General features: G+C 31.1%; 1 protein-coding gene across 4 annotated transcripts in view; it reads left to right on the top strand.

Annotated features, from left to right (window-relative positions):
- LOC111621428 (next to BRCA1 gene 1 protein-like) overlaps positions 1 to 19,335 on the top strand; it is an 85,226-nt gene extending 65,891 nt beyond the window's left edge. For 3 of the 4 annotated variants that reach the window (XM_023363570.1, XM_023363572.1, XM_023363569.1), the window contains 9 exons: positions 682 to 811; positions 889 to 1,173; positions 1,248 to 1,359; positions 13,816 to 13,920; positions 17,553 to 17,684; positions 17,805 to 18,121; positions 18,205 to 18,284; positions 18,367 to 18,469; positions 18,547 to 19,335. In XM_023363570.1, the coding sequence (XP_023219338.1) occupies positions 682 to 811; positions 889 to 1,173; positions 1,248 to 1,359; positions 13,816 to 13,920; positions 17,553 to 17,684; positions 17,805 to 18,121; positions 18,205 to 18,284; positions 18,367 to 18,469; positions 18,547 to 18,786 (1,504 nt within the window). In that variant the 3' untranslated portion in view covers positions 18,787 to 19,335. The remainder of the gene's footprint in view (positions 1 to 681; positions 812 to 888; positions 1,174 to 1,247; positions 1,360 to 13,815; positions 13,921 to 17,552; positions 17,685 to 17,804; positions 18,122 to 18,204; positions 18,285 to 18,366; positions 18,470 to 18,546) is intronic. The other variant, XM_023363571.1, reaches the window with a different exon arrangement.
- Positions 19,336 to 24,162: the final 4,827 nt, after the last annotated feature.

Raw genomic sequence — 24,162 nt, 5'->3', positions numbered from 1 at the left:
GTTGAAACCCAACAAATGTTCAATCCTTTAGTTAACAATTCTGCTTATGCAAACCAATTGTTTCAATAATAGTCTGATATTATCTGTCTGTCTAGATACCGCTTCCACTTCACAACACAGTTTCTCATAACATCTGAACCACATACAAAGGAAAAAGACCCCTGCAGCCAATCCACAATTCCTTAAATACTCCTTCCCTCTCTAAAGTACTGCCAACCCAAACAAAAAAAAAATAAAGTATGTATAGCCCAAAACCCAACCATCATTGTTGAAACGGCACAATTTCTTACATGGTTGTTTATATTTATAAAATTGTAGATGCACTGCATCCTCAAGTCTCCCAATTGAAAATATAATGCAATAAAAAAATGTTCTTTGGACAGGTTTAAACAACAGAAGATATATAAGCAACTGGAATCACATATAGTTCTGGCCAGAACATAGAGGCAGAGATGATCTGACATGATAAGTCCATTAAAAAATTTAAAATACAGGTATCCCTCATATAACACAGTTTCACTCTAATACAGTTTGAAAATGTAACAAATAACTTTAAAAATCACAAAATTTTTAAATTTAATAGATGTGTAATGTAATATTATCTGCCTAATACATTTTATTTGTAAACTATTTATTATTAATCATATGGTTTTAAAGTCTAACATAACTGATTATTTTCAGATTACGTGATGTCCAGTTTATTAGAGATGAAACCATACCAGATGGTACTTATATAATCTGTAATTCTCAGTTTGTTAAACACTGGCGGATTCGTAACTCTGGTTGTAAACCATTTACATCTCACACTACGGTGATTAAAATATTTGAATATTGTCTTCATTTTATTTTTTGTATGATATGTTACACTAATGTTTTAATTATTTTTAGTTGAAATATTGTTGGGGATCTAGAGATCTTGTTCCTTATAAATCAGAAGTTAGTGTACCTCATTTACAACCAGGACAAGAAGGAACTATTACAGTATTATTCATTGCACCTAGCAAACCTGGAAACTATCAAAGTCATTGGCGTTTATATCATAAAGGACATGGATTTGGCCATCGTTTGTGGTGTAATATTGAAGTTATTGCAGATCCAAATTTAGATAAAGTAAAAGAAATGAATGGGCAAAAAACAGCAGAACAAATAGATGAAAAGAATATTAAAAAACAAGTTAGTTTATTTTAATATTTAGAAGTTAATATTAGTTTATCAGAAAATTGAAAGCAATTTCATGTATTGATTAGTCTGATGTTCAAGAAGGGATTGCTCAAGTATTAACTGCTGTTCAAGAGAGTCATCAAAGTGGAGAACGGAAGATTTTGTCACACACAGCTACACCAACAAATACACCATTTGGTATGTAAAGTATATATTTATANAGTGATTTCACTGATACAGAAACCAGTATTCATTATAGACTATGTTATAATTACATTTTTTAAGTATTTCAAGCCTACATTTGTGTAGGAATTAATAATTGCTATACAGTGCTAATAATTTGGCAATGGTATTAATTATTGCAGTGCCAAATTTATTGAATGTGACATAGCTGTAACTTTTATTAACTTGTTTCTTCTAAGAAAAGAAACAAGTCTCAATCAAAACTTCGCGGAAGATTAGCCACAAGAGATAGCTTCGACACAGTATCGGACAAAGGATTGATTTGCTGTGTGATAGCAGTATGGCAGACATTTTAATACCTATTTGTAAATAACATTCCTCATTGCTACAAACAGTATCAATCATGCTAGATATATTTATGTTGAAAAAATGTTTCTCATAAATAAAAAAGGGAAAAAAAACACTTTTTTATAGTGTGTGACTTGTGCCTTGCTTGAAGCTGAAAATGCCCAGCTGATGTCGTGATGATTTTTGTTGAGCTAAACAAATTGTAATATTAAATACTTACGAAAAACAGTGATGTAAATCATTGTATAGATTATTTATGATCTTAAATTGATATTATGTTCTAAGAATTATAACCATTTAAATGTGTCTTCAGCATATATATGTATATGGATTTTTGACAATTTTTTTTACTTATTTTAAACTGAAGCCATGAAATAAAATTAGTTAAAAGATAAAGTATTTTAATTTGTTATATTTTTTTTATCCTGTCATTCATTTCATTTTAATCTACAGAAAATATCAAGAATTTATCTTTTAACTAATTTTATTTACAAGTTTCACTGTTAAAACTTTACATGATACATTGTCTTTTTACTAAATGCCATTTGACAATTTGTAGTATCTTTGTAACATTACTTATTGGACAGTATAGTTGTATATAATATGTTATGTGCAGAGAACAAATTGTTTGTGTGCCTTATGTTATGTATCGTGTATTTGGTTAATAAAACAGTTCATTTTTAACAATTTGTATGGATTTCTTTTTTCCTAAACTGCTAAATTATTGTATGTGTAACTAATAACCAAACACCTTTACCTTTATTGGAAGATTTTGTTCCACAAAATCCAATTGTCCGTTTTAAACCTGATGATGTCCTATGGAATAGGTCAAAAACGTTTGTTTTAATTAAATTTTCTTGGCAAGATAAAGGTGTTTGGTTATTAATTATTATTTTGTTGAGCACATTCCTTTTAATGTATGTGTAACATTTTTCACTTAATAAACTTAAAATTTGCACAATTATTAAAAACAGTTGTAAGGAACAAAATAAGCTCATTATTTTTGAAAATTTAAATTAGATCCAAAATTTCTTAATTCTGTTCTTATATAAATAAGGATAGTTATAGAGTAATATAATACTTATAACATTTGATTTATTTCTTTAATCTTTGTTAAGAACAAAATTCTGCCTTTCCTTAAGAATTGGAAAACATTGTAGTTTTATTTTTTGTGTTTCATCTCATCTTCAACATCTATGTAATATGTCAAGAAAAACAAGTGTAGAAATTATTCTAAAAGAAACATCAATAACAATTCTATAACTTATAAAATTATATTAATATTTTTATCTTAATTTACAAAACTCATGCTACATCTCATTATTATAAATGCACACCTCAAAAATGTCTAGGGATATTTCTGAAAAAAAAGGATATAATTTATACAATGGGATCACCATAACATTTTGCTCCGGGTTCTAGTTTATTTTGCTTTGGTAGGATGTGCCATGCTGGATATCCAAATATTTTCAGCTGGCTGAGATTATTCCATCTATGCCAGAGAAATGATGGCGTTTTCTTTTTCTGAAGAGCATTGTTGGAGAACTATTTAGTTTGTAGGCTGAGTTAATGCTTCTCTCCATAACTTCTTTGGGATTCCTGAGTCAATGAGTTTTGTGCAGATCATGTTTAATAAAGTCTTAGGCTGTGTACACACTAGGCGTTTTGCGTTGCATTAAACGCGCGTTAGCAGCGTACACACCAGGCGTTAGACGAGCATTTAGTGGAGCATACGCACTGGCTCAGTTTGGAAATGGACGAGAAAGTAATTGCTCGTGTGCCCCTCCTCCATCGTCGCTAGATATAGCTTTCATAGCTAAGATTATGCCTACTGTAGACCTGTTCAAGCCATACTACTGCTTAGCAACATCAGACATCTTGTGCCCACTTTCTACCTTGGCTATTATCTCTTACTTGGTTTCTACGGTGAGCAATTCTTGACACTCCTCTTTTTAGGCTCCATAATATTATCAGTTTCTTTTTTAAATAAAAATTTCAGAAAAGCACTTACAAAAATGCAGAGAACAGAAATCAACTAGCCCACAAAAAATTATTTAAATGCAAGGCCCGGATGAAATTTGAAATTTGGTATTAAAACATTAATGAATATCTGGTGGGACAGTTAAACTTTCACCTTTTGTAAAACCCTGATGCAAAACTTAACAAGTGCCCGTCTGACAGTCTTGCAAAGAATATAAAAAATTATTTGTCAGAAAGGTAAATAAAAAGCTGGAATTACAAGGGAGAGTTTCAAAATTCGGAGGGATACTATCCGATCAGTATTGGGTTGAGCATCGAAGTTGACGTCTCCTGTGCTCTGAAAGGTTTCGAATTGTTANTATTCTGGTTTGGATGCCACTTGGATGATCATTGTTCTGATATCCTCCCATTTCTTCAAAAAATCTTTAGTAGCAGATGTTGACATTGGTCCTCTTTCGTCTTCCTCTTTTTCAAAAGAAAACACATCTCGCTGAGTTTCTTGGTATTCTTCATTTGAGTGTTCTTGGAGTTCTTCTGTAGTCAGATCAATTTCAGATTCCATTGTGAGCTCTAAAATGCTCTTTATTTCTCATATGTGATTTTCGTTACTTTATTAGCAGCTTACGACTTCATGATATATCTTTCATAGCTAAGATTGTGCCTACTGTAGACCTGTTCAAGTCATACTGCCTAGCAACATCAAATATCTTGTGTCCACTTTCTACCTTGTCTATTATCTCTTACTTGGTTTCTATGGTGAGCAATTCTTGACACTCCTCTTTTTAGGCTCCATAATATTATCAGTTTCTTTTTTAAATAAAAAGTTTACAAAATCACTTACAAAAATTCAGACAACAGAAATCAACTAGCCCACAAAAAATTATTTAAATGCAAGGCTCGGATAAAATTCAAAATTTGGTATTAAAACGTTAACAAATTCAGGAGACAGTCCGTTTGGATATATCTTGGTGTGGGAGTTTTTGTAAATAAACCCAGACGCAAAACTTAACAAGTGCCCGTCCAACAGTCTCCAGAAGACTATCAAAAATTATTTGTCAGAAAGGTAAACTAAAAGCTGGAATTACAAGGGAGAGTTTCAAAATTCGGAAGAATATTATACTATCCGATTGGTATAGGATTGAGTGTCGATGTTGATGTCTCCTGCACTCCGAAAGCTTTCGAATTGTTACCTGAACACAAGGGAAAATCAATTATTATTTGTTATTTTCTGTCGCTTCTTTTTATGTTTGTACAGTAAAGTGTTCATTATTCAAACATGTGTTCATTGTCCGATCATAAAAATCTTTCGCGAAAGTGTTCGTTATCTGATTTGTTTGCTATTCCAACTGTTCGTTAACCAATCACCCACTGTATTGTATTATATGAGGGATACTTGTATATGCAATTTTTAAAAATATTTTCACAATAATATAATTTCTTTTATGGTATTATATATATATATATATCGGTTGTTCGGGATACAGTTAAGATTTTAACAAAGTTTGAGCAAATACATAATTAGTAAAAAATAGTTGAAATAAAGTGATTAAACAAAAATTATTACAAATATCGTAAATAACAGTTCACAAATGCATATATAGAGATATTTTTTTGGAGGGGGAAAAAGGTCTTCACAATTTGAAATTGATCGAACTCACAATGAAATGTTCATATACACTTGCGCCAGCTATCATAGGATAAATGTACTATGCCAGAAACCTTCGCGGGAGTGTATTAAAAAACTTCCCAAAGTTTCATGGTAATCGGATAAACGGTGTGGTAATGCATGAAGGACATTGACAGACAGACAGACATACATTCATTTTTATATATATATATATTACAATGACATATCACTGGTTGGTGATCAAAACCTCTCATTTGCATTTCCTAAAATTTTATAGGAGAGTTTAAAAAAATGTTTCAAGAGAGCAAAATTTTGAGTATGAGGTTGAGAGTTTTTTACAATGTCAGAGAGTGTGCTTAAAAGGTACTGTACATGCCACTTACAGTGTTTTGGCAATATATAGAAATTGACTTAAAACCACATTTTTGTGTTAATGTGTTGTAGATTCATTATTGAAGATAAGAGTTTTTGATCACCAATCAACAATATATTATTTATTTCAAACTGTTTATTTTTTGACATTTTTTATTTGTGATCTTGTTTTTTGTACTGGTTACCTTTATAAAACAACTATGTTTGTTTCTATTATATCTTTAACAAATATTAGAATTTTAATATAGTATTATTCAAAAATTACCAATGCATTCTTGGTTAAAGACAAGAACTTTAACACAAGGAAGAGAGAGAATTTCTGATGACACATCAATGATTAGAGAAAAATGGAATTACAAACTGTGGTTTCTTCAGAATCTAATATTAAAGAACAAATGTTGCTTAAGAACAGACCAAAATGGAAGTATAATAAACGTTGTTTAAATTTTGCATTTACTGTATTGTCAATACAGATCCTTCTGATGCAATGTGTGTTTTAATAATACACTGCTAGCCATTAAAAATGATACATCAGGAAGGAAAGCAAATAGCAAAATCATATTTATTGTACACATAAGGTATAATGGGAGGAAGACATGATTAAATTGATAAGTAATTTTGAGGTACAAAACATTCAGAAATCAGTACCCAGAGCAGCTGCCTATGGGAGTAATAACAGCTGTAATCTGGCTGGACATTTAGTTAAACAGAGTTTGGATGGCAGGTACAGATACAACAGTCCATATGGCTTCAATTCTATGCCAGAGTTCATCTATCATACTGGCAGGTGAGTGGTGGCATGCCAGTTTCTCAACAACCATTGACCAGATGTTCTTGACGTTCTCCAAATCTATCACATATCAACAGTAGAACACTCTGTATTCAGAAAGGTTAGGACATCATGGGCAACATGCGGTTGTGCATTGTCCTGTTGAAAGGTAGTGTGATGGAGGCATCAAAGATAGGGCAGAACGAGGGGCCTTAACACATTAGAAATGTAATGGCAGCTGTCCAAATTACTGGCTATGCAAACCAAGAGGTGATGGGATGTTTACCTAATGGCACCCTATACCATCACTTTAGGTGCTGGACCTGCAAGATGATGAATGCAAACTGGTAATGATCGATCTCATAGGTGCCTTCACACAAGGATACAGCCATTGTGATACTGTATGTAGAACCAGGCTTTGTCTGAAAAGACAACATGACACCACTCCTGCATCTATATTTGTTGTTGAACACACCATTGTAGGCTGCCTGTGTCTGCTGCAGCATCAAGGGAAGTTGCAGCAATTGTCACCATACTGGTAATCCATGGTGCTGCAGATGTCATCACACTGTCTGTGCAGACTCTTGTTCTGAAAACAATCCAAGTTCTTGACTCAGGGTACATGATGTGGCTGTACAATTACACAAGGCTATGTCTGTCCTTGTGGAATTGTACAGCCACATCATATCTTGCCCAAGAGGACAAGATGTCTGTCCTCTTGGGCATTAGTAATTGGGGGTTACTGAGATCTTGCATGGCAATCTGTATTGATCCATTTATTCCATATTCATGAGAATATGGAATAAATGGATCTATACAGAATGCCATGCAAGATCTCAGTGACCCCCAATTACTAATAGTCATAGTAGACAGTCATAGGATCACAACTAATGCAAACAGCAATAGCATGGAATGATAAACCACAGTCCCGGTAGGCTACAATTCTACCACAATCAAACTCTGACACATTCTAGTAGGCATTCCTCCTTACATAAGGCATGACAAGCAACAATGTGTGAATCTGATTTCTGTATGAGAAATCAGCAATCTTCCTTTTTACATAGACTGTTGGTGGCTTTACTCCTACCTGCTTCACAAGTATGCGTTGAAATGCTAATCGTTTGCATATCCAAGCATGTTGAACCTTTCATGCAAATTTCACATTTTTTGCATCCATCTTCATGGTGTAGCAATTTTAGTGGACAACAGTATACTAGCAAACAGTTCCTTCACTACAGCTAAACTTCGTAGGCACTTTGAAAAGAAATACACTGATTACAAAGGAAAAGATATATATTTTTTAAAGAGACAATGTAACTTGCTAGAAAAATGTAAACTTCAAATGATTACAATTGATAAAACTGAAAATAAAAATGTAACAGAGGCATCTTTTTGCTTGAGTTACCACATTGTATCATATAGGTTAAATGAGCAGGCTGTTAAAAAAAATAGATGCAATACAATTATCAAATAATACTGTTTTGCATACATCAAAGATCTTTCTGCTGACATAGAGAAAGAGCTAATTTATCAACTTCAACTCTGCAGTGATATGCATTGCAAATGGATGAATCTTCAGATGTCATAGGGCTTGCTATATTACAACAGGTCCTTGTAATATAGCAAGCCCTTACAAGTTTAATGAGTATTCATTATTTGAGACCCTATAGTTATGTAGCCAAAAAGTAGTGGAACACCACTTTAAAATTTCTCACACTTACAAGGTTTCCTTGGCAGGTGGTAACTTCCTCTTGCATCATGTGATCTAGGTGCACATTGACACATAAACAAGATGCATTATTTCACATGCGTTTGTCGTTTCAGTTCTTGCTTGTTTTTCTGTTTCATTTTCTGATTTTCTTATTGAAGTTATGTCAATGAAGCACAGAAAAACTGATGGAGTTTCTAAAAAGAAACATGCATCATATGGTCTAGATCAGTCATGGCCAACATATGGCTCGCAGGCCAGATCCAACTCGTCTAATGAATTTATGTGGCCCGCGATCAATCTTTCAATATTAGCTACTGAAATCCAAATAGCTCGATGAAAAATTCTGACATCTAAAAAAGAAAAAAGGGTCAACAACTCACTGTGCGTTTAGAGTTAACCCTCCATTACAAATCTCGTAAGTACAGTGTAGAGTGTTGATAAAGCATGACAATGTGAAAAATGTATCTGTAATCTTTAATCTGACACCACAATGAGATCTTGCACCACCTCAAAATCTTCCTAGGGCAGCTTGTGGTTTGGCCCGTGGAAAAAGTTTTCTTTCCAATTCGGCCCGGGGGCAAAAACTGTTGGCCACCCCTGATCTAGATGTTAAAATAGATATAATTAATTGAAAGAGAAGAGAATGTGTAATTGATATTTCTCGTGCCCTTAACATTCCTGAAACTACAGTTCACACAATTATTAAGAAAGTCTTGGATTTGGAAGCCAAAGCTAAACCTAAGCTATGCCATTCTTAAGTAAAACTAACATGACTGAGGAATGATGTAATAAAGATAATGGAAAAGCATCTAGCAACACGGATTGAAGATCTCTATCAACAACATATACCTATAAGCTTAGTCTCTGTATGAAGATATTCAAACGGAGGTGGGAAAGGAAGAGGCAGTTGTTATAAAACAATGTTAAATGAAAAAGTAAACTGTAGAAAACAGTGTACTTTAGATTCATTTTTCATATATCAAAACTCAGCAGTCAATGAAAATGATGAAACACAACCAGACCCTTCTAAAATTTAGTTATAAAAAACTGAATTTCAAAATTATTTATAAATATTATGTAAAATATTTATGATTAATATATGTGTTAATAGGGATGATAAATATTTCTTTCATGTTTTTTCATTTGGTTTTGCTTTATTGAAGTCCCAATTAAACATTTTTCATATGATTTTCTATTAATTTATGATCCCCATTTTACATAGATTCACTTAGTGTTAACTTTTTGGTCCTAGTTAGCCACGTCAAATAAGGACTCCCTGTACTTGGCCCTGTTTATTTATTGCTTATTTGATATAAGATTTACGAGCAATTATTTATTGTGACATTGTCACAATGCTGGGCTGCAATAATTGTATTCTAAATTTATTTAGTTTAACATACAGTAAGACCCTGCTTAACACAGGGGATGCATTTCTAAACAACAAAGCGCTAAGCGAAACAGCGTGAAACAAGACCATTTTAACATAAAGTAATTATAAATTAGAAGTTCAGACTATTTACAAAAAATGATTTAATTTTTGAGTCTATCAGTTAATCCTTTTCACGCACCATAGAAGTACACCTTTTACATTGGTATTGAAGAAATCACTTCGTAAAAACAAATAACAATAGGTAAACATTCACATCTTTAAAAATGACCAGATGTCAGTCTTTCATTTTAGGTTCTGACACCTTAACATTAAAAAATAAAGTAATTCTTCTCACCCTACTATCAACTTTTATACAATTTGTATCAGGTTCAAGCCCTCTAGTGGTGGATACGAGTTATCTTCAATTTGCATGTAGTTACAATTTCTAATTTATAATTGGAAAAATATCCTGAGTTCATCATAAAAATTGTAACAGTAAATAGGGATAGGGGAACATGCAACCAAATTTGACTATAATTTTAAGTTACTTTTATATAAATTTTTGCATAATAATATATGTTAAATAACACACAACATATGCACATAGAAATGTTAATTTTTTGTGATGAGGATCCTGGCTCTTCTGAAATTCTTGCTTTTTGTGATGAAATCATGTAGTTTCATTGGTTGCTTTCTTTTTCTTTCCTTAAGCAAATGTCGGTAGCAGATGATCGGATCCAAAATGCCTTGTTTTGCTTTGGCATCCTATCAAAATCTGGATCATTCAGTACAATTTGATTGACAATTTCGGTTATGGTTACCAAACTTTTACTAAGGAAAACTGTAGAGAAATTTTTTGGGTTCTTCGTCTTCAGAATCTCTATTTTCCAATTCTACAGGAATTCTTTGTTCTGCCAGTTCTTGAAGGTCATCGTTGGTAAGGCTCTTATCAGAAACCTGCAGTAACTCCCCAATATCCTGCTTGTCTACATCTCCTGCATCGATTAAGTTGGCAATTTTGTCAACCTAATGATGCAGCGATAGGCTCTTCTCAATGAGAATTTTTGGATACCTTCAGCAATAACTTCTTCCACACTCCATTCATGCATTTAGCAGTTAATTCTTGCCAAGCGAAGTCAATATTTCTTATGGCATCCGTGATATATTTTTTCCAAAATTGAACAAAACAAACATAGATTTAAGGGAAGTACAGTGCTACGACAAATTGCCACATTTTGCTGATTGGTTCATGTTTAGGAATAATTGTATTATATACGAATCAATGAAATACCACGTTAATTTGAATCAGTGTAAATTTTGAGCGTTTTTTAGGCATCAAGCAGACCGCGTTATATTGAATCAGCGTTAAGCAGGGTCTTACTGTATATACTTTCCACCTCAAATTAGTAATGAATTGCCCCTGTACATCATACTTTTCCTTTAACAGTTGAGTTGTGCTAGTCATCTATATAAACACCTTTCAGCAGAAAATTTTTGAATTGAAATAACATGAATCTGGTTTGCATCAGAAGTTTGTATATAGTTAATTGGGGCCTCCTGCCCCTAAGGTTTCCATACTTGGTCTTTGATTTCATCTATCTAACTCTGTTCTTGAGATTAAGAAAAAGACGAACGGATGACAGTGGGAATTTATAAGTCTACAATTTTTTCAAATTGCAGCCCAACAAAACTGGAAATCAGTTAAGTGAAGTGTATTGATATTTGTACAGATGATGCTCAAGCAATGGTAGGAGAGATGAAGAGTGCTGTAACATATATTCTGAAAGTAGCTACAAGAGCCACCAAAAATCATTGTGTATTGTATTGAGAGCATTAGTAACAAAAAAATTCCTACATATTTAAAAACTATTTTGGATGAAGCCATAAAATTTATGAATATAAAATCTCAACCACTTCAATTCAGATAATTTAAAATTTTGTGCAATGGAATGGATAGTGCACATAATGCACTTTTATTACATATTGAAGTGAGATAGATGGCTATCCAGAATAAAAGTGCTATGGAGGCTTTTTGAACTTGGTAGTGAGCTATTGGTCCGCTTGACTTAACATAATTTAAGACAAGACTTTATTGAATTTTTAACAGATTCTTCATGATTAATGAGTCTTGTGTATCTGATATATATTTTTACAAAGTGCAATGAAATTATTTATCATTACAAGGAAAGAGTATTAAAATTTTCAATACAAGAGATAAAATTGCATCTTTTGATAGGAAGTTAAAATTCTGGATTTCTACAATTAAACAGAATTTTGATTGTTTTCACACCTTGAATGAATGCTTAACTGAAATAAATTCTAAAGTAGATGAAGTTTCTAATATAATTTTAGAACACTTGCATGACTTACAATCAAACCATTTGCAATATTTTCCAAAATTCAGAGATTTGTGTTTTGTTTTAAATAATTAACATTTGGGAATAAAGGTGCAACTATGCAGATGCGAGCGAGTCAATTTTCTGAGTGAGCGAGAATATGTGGCGAGAAGAGGTGATGACGTTTTATGCTCTTTGTTTCTTGCTCTTGTCTGTGTGGTCATAATAAACGAGAGAAACAAAGAGCGTAAAATGCCATCACCTGTTCTCACTACATATTCTTGTCACTTGCATCTGCATAGTTGCACCCTAAGTTGTTTTCTCTTAATGTTTAGATTTACTTATTTATTTTATTTATTATTTATATATACCTTGTATATCTTACAAAATAGCCAGGGTATTCTGTAAAAATTTTTACAGAAATTTTAGGATTTGCAAAGTATTCTGTTGTATGTAAAGTTTGAGAAATGCTGCTTTATGTCTATTGTTAAAAAATATACATTCGTATATCTAAGAAATATAAGTATTTTTAGTATAAGATTTCTTGAATTTTGTGATTAAGACCTCTATTTACATAAAAATTAAATACTTTTCATGTATGACTNAAGAAGCATATTGTGTAGATGTAAAACTGGAGTGTTCCTAGTTGATAGTTTGTTTTTTAAAATTTTAAATTTATTTTACTACAACTTAAATTTAAGAGAGTAAAGAATTGACTCTCCAGTTTATCATCATAATCGCCACCACTTATTCTATAATTGTAATCAATTTTACAATTAATTAAATCATTAAATTCTGGATTATTCAGGCTATATTTTGACTATCTATCAACAATTAATATAAAATAATTTGTTATAAAGGTTAGGCAGTTAGATTGCAATCTGATACTAATATTAATAATTATTAATGTTAGTGGCATATAATAAATTGATTATTATAGAAAATTTATGCTTAGTTACATATTTGTATATATATACAATGAATTGTTAATGGAAGTGAAATAGAGAAATAACATTTTAATATTTGAGATAAATATATATAGCAAAATAGATGTTTCCTGAATTTACTTATTTTGTTTATAAATTAGAACAAATATTACTTTCCTGTAAGAAGCTTTTAAAAATTTTACTTAAAATAATTTTTCCATCTTTAATAGAAAATTAAAGGTTGCCTAATTAAGAAACTTAATAAAAAAAAAACTTGCTAGCTGAATGGTTTTAAGTCATAGGCATACAGAATACAAATTCCTGACATGGATTTAGTATTGCTAATACAAAAAAATATTCTTATTCAATTAGTTATATGTTTAATCCTGATTAAAATGTGTGTTATGTTGCTGCAGATTTTGGTGCATTATAGTTAATTGAGTCCTTTGATAAGTACCAAATTTATAAATAAACAGATGTTTCCTATGTTTTTTGATAAAAATTCATTTATTCAATTATACCTTAATTTCTTCAGCACACATTCATCTTTATATATGCTTAAATTTATATATCTAAATACATTAGATTCATCTTTCAGTTTGATTTAATATCTCACATACCAAAACTTCTTAATTAAGTGTTCCATGTATTACATTGTTTTTAACTATTGATAAGTGTGTCAGACTTCATTTGTCCATCTTCAGTCTGAATGGATACTAACTCTGAAGAAATTATGCTGGACAAATGAAATTCGAAAGTGTTTAGTTGAAAATAATGTAATAAGTAGAATCCATTAACTAGTTTTAGTATATGCATTTGTTGTGATGGAGTATAATAATTTGATTTCATCTCTTTAAATGATGATAATAACTACAGATAAGAAAATATTTTTATAGGTAACAGTAGGCCTATTTATATTCAAAGAACAGGATTAAGCAGATAATTAGTTTTTTAATTACAGAATAAATATTTCTAATAATTAATTCCATTTCATTTCATTTAAATAAATTAATATATATATATTACTTTTTAGATTTAAGTCCTCCTAAATCACCAGAACCTTCTTTTATGCAGACAGCAAATAATATACAAGAAAGTAATATTTCCTCAACTTTACAAATAGAAAGTTATTCTACAGGTAATATATATATGTATATGTTTAGTTGATTAACATTTTATTAATATTGAATATAAAATGTTATATAGATTAAAAATATATAAATTCATAATCTGTAAATAGAAGAAAAATTCTTAGATGTATATCAAGAAGTTTGAAATGCTACTGTTTTAAGTATAAAAACATCAAAGTAAAATGTTTAAGTATTAACTTAAACATTTCTTTTTAATGTTAAAGTGAAATATATTGTATAATTAAAATATTATAATTATAAAATTAATTATGGTAATAATTATTTTAATTAATAGCTAATGTGAAAAGAGGAATTAAATTTTAAAATTGTGTTTATTTTACTTTGTTATGCAGTATATCATTTGTCAAAGTGTTATGTTTAGCGTTCTATATAGTTGAAAATTTTAAATAGCTTTCAANTGATATAATTTTTTTTTTTTTTTTGTTTAAATATATCGCGAAATTAAAGATTTTCGGATGTACTGTTATGGAAATGTTTACGGAAGAAGATATTTTCTTATCGAAAAATAGATAGAAAAAAAAAGAATAATTATTCTTCTCTGACCTTGACATCTCGAAAGACTTCGAGGTTTTAACAGAGGTCAGGGAGAAAAAAATATTTCACGCCATATTGGCTTTTCGCCAGAAAATTCGTACGCCATCTATACGCGATAAACTTAATTATCGATTGACGTAATTTGGAATTTAAAACAAAATTTCAAGGTGAAATTCGCGAATTAAAAAACAACGCCGTTTTGTTTCTTTCAAAAACACCAGTAAGGAGAAACGATACTATTTAAATCGTTTCCATTTTAATTCTTAAAATTGAAATCATTTCGAGTTAAATTTAACTTTATATTTTTAAACACTATTTTATGTAAATTATAAAGAATTTACGTTCCGTTTCTATTCGTTAATGATTTTTTAAAAAAAAATTGAATTTAACGTAAATAATAAAATTTCTCATTAATCTGTCGAAACTTTTAATCGGTATCCCGGAGCCATAATTGCGCTAAAGTTTCATTTTCTACTTTTATTGTACGAACGTATTTATACTCGTACACGTTACCAAAAATATTTAATTTGTCCGTCTAAAATTAATTGGGTATGATATGAATAATTAACCATTTTATAGATGATCGCGTGACATAATTTGGATTAAATTTTCAATTTAATCGTTTTTCACCGGTAGGGGTCCCCGTTCGAAATTACGTAAACCGCCTTAAATTGTGGAATTCGGTCGGAATCGAGGTTTTCGCAACTCGATTGAATTTCGCCATTTAATTAACCAGAAGCCTAGCTCCGTGTGACTGGTTTATTTATAGACACAGCCGTTTATCTGTTGGCGACTGGAAAAAAATAAATAATAATAATAAAAAAAAAGCAATGCTTTTAATATTTTATCTGTTATCCTGATGGCAATATATTTACTTAATATTGAAGTAAAGTTGTTGATGCGATGTTCTCGACAGATAAATATCCGGCAGACCTTGAAGTGTTGACGGTGGCAGTGAGAATTACTCCTGATAAACGTCCTTCGCCGCTTCGCTACGTGATGATGTCAGAGAGGGTGTAGTACACGTGACTTCTTTGTCGACTCGGTTAATCGATGAGGTTGGACCAAAATGTACAGGGCAATAAGCCAGAAGGGGGAACGAATTTATTGGTTATTCGCTTTTTTGGCTGGGGTGTTAAACAGGCTAAAAGCCAATATGCCCCTTCTCCAGTGACTGGAAAGTAGAATTGGCATGGTTTAAATTGCCGGAATTATTATTATTTTTTTATTAATAAAATTACCTGTTAATCGATTCTCGCGCTTCTGTGTTGTTATAATTACCGGGAATTCAATATGTCTGGCGACCCTGAAACGTAATTGCGTATTTACTGTACAGTACTTGAAATTTACGTAATTAAAGAACGATAATGTTCGTAAAATATTTCGAATACCGATAGCGTTAATAAACGTTTGGCCAAAATTTCCATAGTTGAGGTGGATTTTAAATTCGCGTAATTGCCAAATGACGAATCTCCATATTTTATTAGGAAATTCGAGGAATTTCTTTAACAAACTGAAATTTCCAAATTGACGTCGATAATCGCGGTTACTATAGTAACTAGACTTTACGCAATGTTTTCAAGCTCAAAGTTGAAAAGGTCAAGTTGAATTAAACGAGAATTCTATCCGACATTTTTAATCAAATCTCATTTGTAACGTAATTAAAATAGTTGATATAATCGATGGAATTTTTAATGTCAAAATCGATTGTTTTTACTCGGAATTTTCCATAAAGCGCAGTTGCAGAAGGCCTACAGACAGTGTAGACGTTTCGGGCTGATTCGATTTAGTAGGGTAGAGGTAGACGATTAAATAAAGAATACGCCATTCCAAGAAAAAAATCTTTATTATTGCAAGAACACGAATTCGATACACGATCACAACACCAGACACTGTACACTAAGTTAAATAATGAATTTCCAATGAACAGAAGTACAAAGACAAATATGTACTACACAACAGCGATCCATATAATACTGCTGATGGAACACTGAACATAATAATACATCACATAATGGAAGAAAGGGAAAAGAAGGAGGTTTTGGGATTCTTGCACTCTTCTCACTCTTCGTTTTAAGTTAATGATTTTTTAAAAAAAAATTGAATTTAACGTAAATAATAAAATTTCTCATTAATCTGTCGAAACTTTTAATCGGTATCCCGGAGCCATAATTGCGCTAAAGTTTCATTTTCTACTTTTATTGTACGAACGTATTTATACTCGTATACGTTACCAAAAATATTTAATTTGTCCGTCTAAAATTAATTGGGTATGATATGAATAATTAACCATTTTATAGATGATCGCGTGACATAATTTGGATTAAATTTTCAATTTAATCGTTTTTCACCGGTAGGGGTCCCCGTTCGAAATTACGTAAACCGCCTTAAATTGTGGAATTCGGTCGGAATCGAGGTTTTCGCAACTCGATTGAATTTCGCCATTTAATTAACCAGAAGCCTAGCTCCGTGTGACTGGTTTATTTATAGACACAGCCGTTTATCTGTTGGCGACTGGAAAAAAATAAATAATAATAATAAAAAAAAAGCAATGCTTTTAATATTTTATCTGTTATCCTGATGGCAATATATTTACTTAATATTGAAGTAAAGTTGTTGATGCGATGTTCTCGACAGATAAATATCCGGCAGACCTTGAAGTGTTGACGGTGGCAGTGAGAATTACTCCTGATAAACGTCCTTCGCCGCTTCGCTACGTGATGATGTCAGAGAGGGTGTAGTACACGTGACTTCTTTGTCGACTCGGTTAATCGATGAGGTTGGACCAAAATGTACAGGGCAATAAGCCAGAAGGGGGAACGAATTTATTGGTTATTCGCTTTTTTGGCTGGGGTGTTAAACAGGCTAAAAGCCAATATGCCCCTTCTCCAGTGACTGGAAAGTAGAATTGGCATGGTTTAAATTGCCGGAATTATTATTATTTTTTTATTAATAAAATTACCTGTTAATCGATTNTTTATATCTTGCTGGAAAAAAATATAAAAATAGTAATATTTAAATAAAAAAGAAGACTTTTAATTTGTATTTATATTAATCTTATGTTAGATTAATTGCTATCTTATAGGATCTGAAAGTGATGATACTGTCAGTGTGTTGAATGCAATTGGCTCTGAATCAGAGACTGAATTTGTAATTGTACCGAAACCTGTTTGTTATAATATGGATATACCACTAGTGCCTAGTTCATTACAAAAAGGTAAATTTTTAATATTCACTTCTGTTCAATTATTTAAAATTTTTAGTTTATAAAAACTATAAATACTAGTTTAATTTTTTTTTATTAATTGCATGATTCTATTATTAATGTCTCATATAGAATTTCCTCCTGCATTAGACGAAGAAACTATTACAGAAAACTTCACAGAAATATACAGCTTGCCATCAACAAGGAGAGCAAGTACAGACTCTCTTCCTTCTGTCAATAATCTTAATAATGGAAATACTTCATCAATGAAAGATGCTGCTGCCTCTCAAGAAACCAAAAGTCAAGATAAGAAAGATAACAATCAACAATCTCATTTGCAAAATTTAATTCAATTGGATCAATCTGTAAATGATTTGGAAACTGATAAACAGGCATCTCAAGTTCCAGATTCATCTAATTTAAGCAATTATATTAATGCAGAAATTGAAGTAAGTCTTCATCGAATTTGTAATTATAAATGAAATGAAGTGACAGCATTTCGAGTGTAACTAAATTTTTATTATTATTGTAGCAATTTTCCCACACAAATGAAAATATAAGTAATGGAATGACTCCAAACCTGAGAGTAGATGTTGTTCCTAATGAAGAAAGGTATTTAATAAAGCAGTTATAAAGTTTATATTATAAACTTAAATAAAGGGTATTATAGTAAAACTTGAATTTTAATTTATAGAATGGTACAAGTTTTGCCTGAAAGTCTGGTTAATGCTCTTACTGCAGCTGCTTCTGTATATAACACTGCCAGAGCAGTTATTTCTGGCATGAATAGAAATGATGTAAGTAATTAGATGTTTCAAATAAGCGAATTTTTAGATATCGAATAATGTTATGTTCCGTATCTATACGTATTTAGTCTAACCAAGAAAACCCAAGACCATCATCTCCTCCTCCTCCTCCTCCTCCTCCTCCTCCACCTCCTTCGGCCATGAACCAATTGATTGAAATGGGATTCAGCAATAGAGCCCTCAATCATCATCTCCTTATCAAACACAACGGAAACATGGAAGACGTAGTCGGAGAACTGGTAACCATTCACGATAACAATTGGTACTTGCATCGACATACAGCTTATTGCCAGTTTAATACAAACTAAAAGACATGAACATAAACATTCCTATTCATAAAGTTTATAATTAGTTAAATTGCATAATTATTCAAGTTTAAATTATCAAAATATATAATATTATGTATCACTATTTGATTTTATTTCTGTAAATTCAAACAGGATAAACACTAGTTTCTTCAATTCTAATAAAACAATAGCAAATCAGCTCACACTTTATTAATCTCTTATCTTCATCAGGTATTTGAGTACTTAGTGCTAATTGTCTAAATATATATTATGTGCATGATGCAAAACAGACAAAGATGTAAGAACAATGTCTGTTTTCGTAGCATACTAAAAGCAATCATTCTGTAACCAAGGATTGATTGTAAACAAAATTACTTTTATAATCAGCCTCTATTAAAATAGTGTTTTTTGGAAAAGTATCATCCTGTGAAATTATTATTATTGTTATTATTATTATTATTATTATTGATTTTTCCATGAATATTGTTGACAGATTGATCAAAGTTTTTAGATTAGAAAAGAAAAATTATTTCTGTGGTATTTGTAGAATTAATAAAAGAAAAATGCTTATGTAGTTAGTTGTGAAATTTTTTTATTAAATTATTTATGATCAGTTACAATCATCTCTGTTAGATGGCGACACCGGTAAAATCGAGACGTCGGCCATTAGCACGTTTTATTGCGTATTTCGGGACGTGTGTATATAAAACATCTTTCGATTTGGCCTAATAAAAGTCACCTTTACGATAGTGCAGTAACACGCCTACAAGATTTCGAAATACTGACGTCATTACCGAAATTTGCAATAACATTTTTGAGTCATGTTTCCGACATCTGTCAATATTGCGGAATCGACTATTTTTCTTCGGTTAACATATCTCGTTTTCCTTAAGCTTGTTAGTCAATTAGATGAATTAAACCATTTCTGTTCAGTATTTTATTTATTGATAGGTCAATATATTTCCTCCAAGAATCATTCTTTTGCGGATAATTGTAGCGACTTTTGCTTATTTTTCCCCTCTCTTTTTTGTTACTCGTTAGATGCATTAGCCAGAATGACCGCATTCCTATTCTCATAACCGCTGCATATGTTATATAGAATTTAATAATAATAATTGGTAAAGGTCGAATACAAAAATAATTACGAAAGATTGAGAATGTAGTTACTAATTTATATGACGGCAAGGAAATGTTAAATGGACTTAACAGAAGTAGCCGTTGAGGAATTTGTAACAAATTTGTATAAGACGGTCGTCACTTTTACGTATTTAAAAATTTATATATAAGCTTCTAAAGCATTTATCAAACATTTTATTTTGTTAATTACATTGCTTATATGCGTTTCGAATAAATCAAATGTGAACCGAGATGTACATATTAAACTCATTATTTTCGATTAAAGGATCTTTTATTTGTTAGTCATGTGTTGCTCGACATTATTGATGAGTAAGGTTTTCTGTATTACGCCGGTCATGTGATGAGTAAAACAATGACGTTGCGGTGTACAGTTTTCGATTATCTGGAAACACGCTGCGTCACGTGTTGTCACGTGCCCTAATTTGAACTCCAATTTAGCGCCATCTTCCGTTGTTAGAAGCATCTACGATAAATTTTCGGGAACGAAGATTAGAAAAAAATGGGTATTGAAAAAGATACAAAAAGCATCTGGGGAGAAAACATTAAAATAGTTAATATACTGATGTGCTCTACAATCAAGGAAAACAATGCGCACTCACGGTAAAACAGGACGTTAATACAGGTCATTCACCTGGACAGCTGTGAGGCCAATATTTGGGGCTGACACAAACGATTCGTGTACAGGATGCTATTAAATGATATATTGTTTAGACTTATTCCATCTTTCTCCGTTTTTATCTCCCCATCTTTCTGATTTCCGTCCCGCATTAACGGATTTTTAATATTTGCTAATTACTTTCTCGTTCCAACTCTCTGTAATAATCCTAATTGTATTTTGAATATTAAGTCGAAAGTTTATCGTAAAATCTTAGTCTAACCTTTCGAATATTTCAAATTTTAAATCACACAATCTCAAATGAAAAATGCGATCGATAAATATTCAAAATCATACTGTATTTAAATATTTAAAATATTTTCTTATTATCTTTATTATGTTCCGAATTAATTAATATACAAATGGATGATAATTGTAAAAAGAAATGTTTTAAAAATATAAAAATTACATAACTTGTAATAATTTATCTTTAATAATAATAATAATAAGCGATTTTCCAATATTAAATTATTTAAATTTTTATCCGCTTATTTGTTGTAAATTAGCAGGTTTTAAAACAGAATGTTACAATTTTTCCTTTATTTTAATTATTACGTTATAATAAATAACATTATTATTATTATTATTTAAATTTTAAAGTACGGTATACAAAAATTTTCACATTTAGAAACGTAAATTTCTATTACATAAACATAAAAATAGTATTAAAATGTTTTTATAATTAATACAGTATTTTATATCGTATGACGTCATTGACAAATATTTAATTGGTTTATATCTAATAATCTATATTAATGTTCGCTATCGTTTAAATAAATAAATACGAATTTTTTAAACGGGTCCAGTCACGTGACGTCAAATCCTAGTAGACGATCAATTCGATAACGATAATTTCCACTTGTATAACTGACATTTAAGTTATAACATGTTATATAATAAGAGTTTCTTTGCGAATATTAAATAGCTTTATAATTAAATAATAACATCGTCGAGGATTTATATTATTCATAGACTGCTTTTTATTTTATTTACTATTTTTTTTTTTTTCGCTGTAAAATTTCGTAACCGTCTCTGTTATTAAATTAATAATCGGCTAACATAAATGGCCCATTAATAAATCTTCAAAGCGAAAGTGATTTAAAAATTTCGCAACACGTTATGAGAGAATTGGGGCCGAAGTGGACTAATTTGGTTCTGTGCCAGAATTTATAAATAGTATGCAAACCCGGTGCATACTAGGGCATATAGGCCCTAATATAGAGAAAGACCCGAAATTTGTATCTAGCATAGAATAGAACGCAGTAAATGCAGTCTGGGCCGCAGTTGCATAAAAGGAACGAAAAAAAAAAAATAATTGTGATACGAATATTCTTCGTAATAGTTTTATTTATTTCGTTAATACAGCGAAATGATCGTAAAACTATAGCTTAACACCTGTCTTTATAGAAATGGAATGATCTTTAATATTTCTCAGCTGCCTCTGTCGAGGTGATGTGCCTCTCTAATGATGATCATTAGACCAGTAAAAGTTACCCCCCTCTTATTCTCTTGGTGCGAATTTCGTGAGAGATTACGTCATATAATGTTTCTTAAAATAAAATCCTCATAAGTATACCAAGTATATAAATATTAAACGGCCAATTCGTATCAAATCGAGTCGTTGTGAAATTTAATAACTTCCATTCGCTTTTGTCTATTAAAACAATAATTAATCAAAATCCATAAAATTGAACACGTGCTTTTTTAATACCGTATGGCAATACACGTGCAGTTGCATTATTTTATTACATTATATTATCTGCAACAGATTATTGTTAACTTTTTAATCGATAGCCGTTAAAATGCTTTATATTATAGATTGTTGCAGCACATTTCTTCAACAGGTGCAATGCACCCATTCTGGAGAGGCCTGGAAATGCCGAAATTTTCATTTCAATCCGTTTCTACGGATTGGCCCTATAAAAATATTCCATAAAAATCAATACGTCTCGTCTTAATTAATTCCGTTAGAGATATAAATTCTTATATATCTGAATTAACTTTTAGGAAAAAGGAAATATTTGAGAAAACTTCGATAAATAATAACCGAAATTTCGGTTTTTGTGCTTAAAGATACGCGGTAAATAATATCCGCCGAGTTTAACCTTTGTTCGTCTTGTCCAGTGTCCTAACTGTCGTCAGTTCGCTGACCCCATATACACCCTCTAAGGCCTCATAGTTCGTTGACTGAATCAAAGAGGTCAAAATTCTCGAGAAATAATATTTTTCTGGACAGAATATCGAAGTATTTTCCATGTTGAATCACCGTTACCGAATCCATCTAACTATGATAAAAATAAAAGTTTAAAGGATAAATTTCAAGGTTACAATGAGGCAATCGGTTACACAATCTTTATGTATATATCCTGATCTACCGACATTTAAAAAAAATATTTACAGTTTTAATCTAATTTGGTTTTTGATATAATTTTTTTTTTTTTTTTGTTTAAATATATCGCGAAATTAAAGATTTTCGGATGTACTGTTATGGAAATGTTTACGGAAGAAGATATTTTCTTATCGAAAAATAGATAGAAAAAAAAAGAATAATTATTCTTCTCTGACCTTGACATCTCGAAAGACTTCGAGGTTTTAACAGAGGTCAGGGAGAAAAAAATATTTCACGCCATATTGGCTTTTCGCCAGAAAATTCGTACGCCATCTATACGCGATAAACTTAATTATCGATTGACGTAATTTGGAATTTAAAACAAAATTTCAAGGTGAAATTCGCGAATTAAAAAACAACGCCGTTTTGTTTCTTTCAAAAACACCAGTAAGGAGAAACGATACTATTTAAATCGTTTCCATTTTAATTCTTAAAATTGAAATCATTTCGAGTTAAATTTAACTTTATATTTTTAAACACTATTTTATGTAAATTATAAAGAATTTACGTTCCGTTTCTATTCGTTAATGATTTTTTAAAAAAAAATTGAATTTAACGTAAATAATAAAATTTCTCATTAATCTGTCGAAACTTTTAATCGGTATCCCGGAGCCATAATTGCGCTAAAGTTTCATTTTCTACTTTTATTGTACGAACGTATTTATACTCGTATACGTTACCAAAAATATTTAATTTGTCCGTCTAAAATTAATTGGGTATGATATGAATAATTAACCATTTTATAGATGATCGCGTGACATAATTTGGATTAAATTTTCAATTTAATCGTTTTTCACCGGTAGGGGTCCCCGTTCGAAATTACGTAAACCGCCTTAAATTGTGGAATTCGGTCGGAATCGAGGTTTTCGCAACTCGATTGAATTTCGCCATTTAATTAACCAGAAGCCTAGCTCCGTGTGACTGGTTTATTTATAGACACAGCCGTTTATCTGTTGGCGACTGGAAAAAAATAAATAATAATAATAAAAAAAAAGCAATGCTTTTAATATTTTATCTGTTATCCTGATGGCAATATATTTACTTAATATTGAAGTAAAGTTGTTGATGCGATGTTCTCGACAGATAAATATCCGGCAGACCTTGAAGTGTTGACGGTGGCAGTGAGAATTACTCCTGATAAACGTCCTTCGCCGCTTCGCTACGTGATGATGTCAGAGAGGGTGTAGTACACGTGACTTCTTTGTCGACTCGGTTA

The sequence above is a fragment of the Centruroides sculpturatus genome, unplaced genomic scaffold, assembly GCF_000671375.1.
Source record: "Centruroides sculpturatus isolate CEXI.00-Female unplaced genomic scaffold, Cexi_2.0 scaffold270, whole genome shotgun sequence".
Lineage (NCBI taxonomy): Eukaryota > Metazoa > Arthropoda > Arachnida > Scorpiones > Buthidae > Centruroides > Centruroides sculpturatus.
The sequence above is the reverse complement of the archived record's forward strand: the minus strand, read 5'-3'. Positions and strand labels throughout refer to the sequence as shown.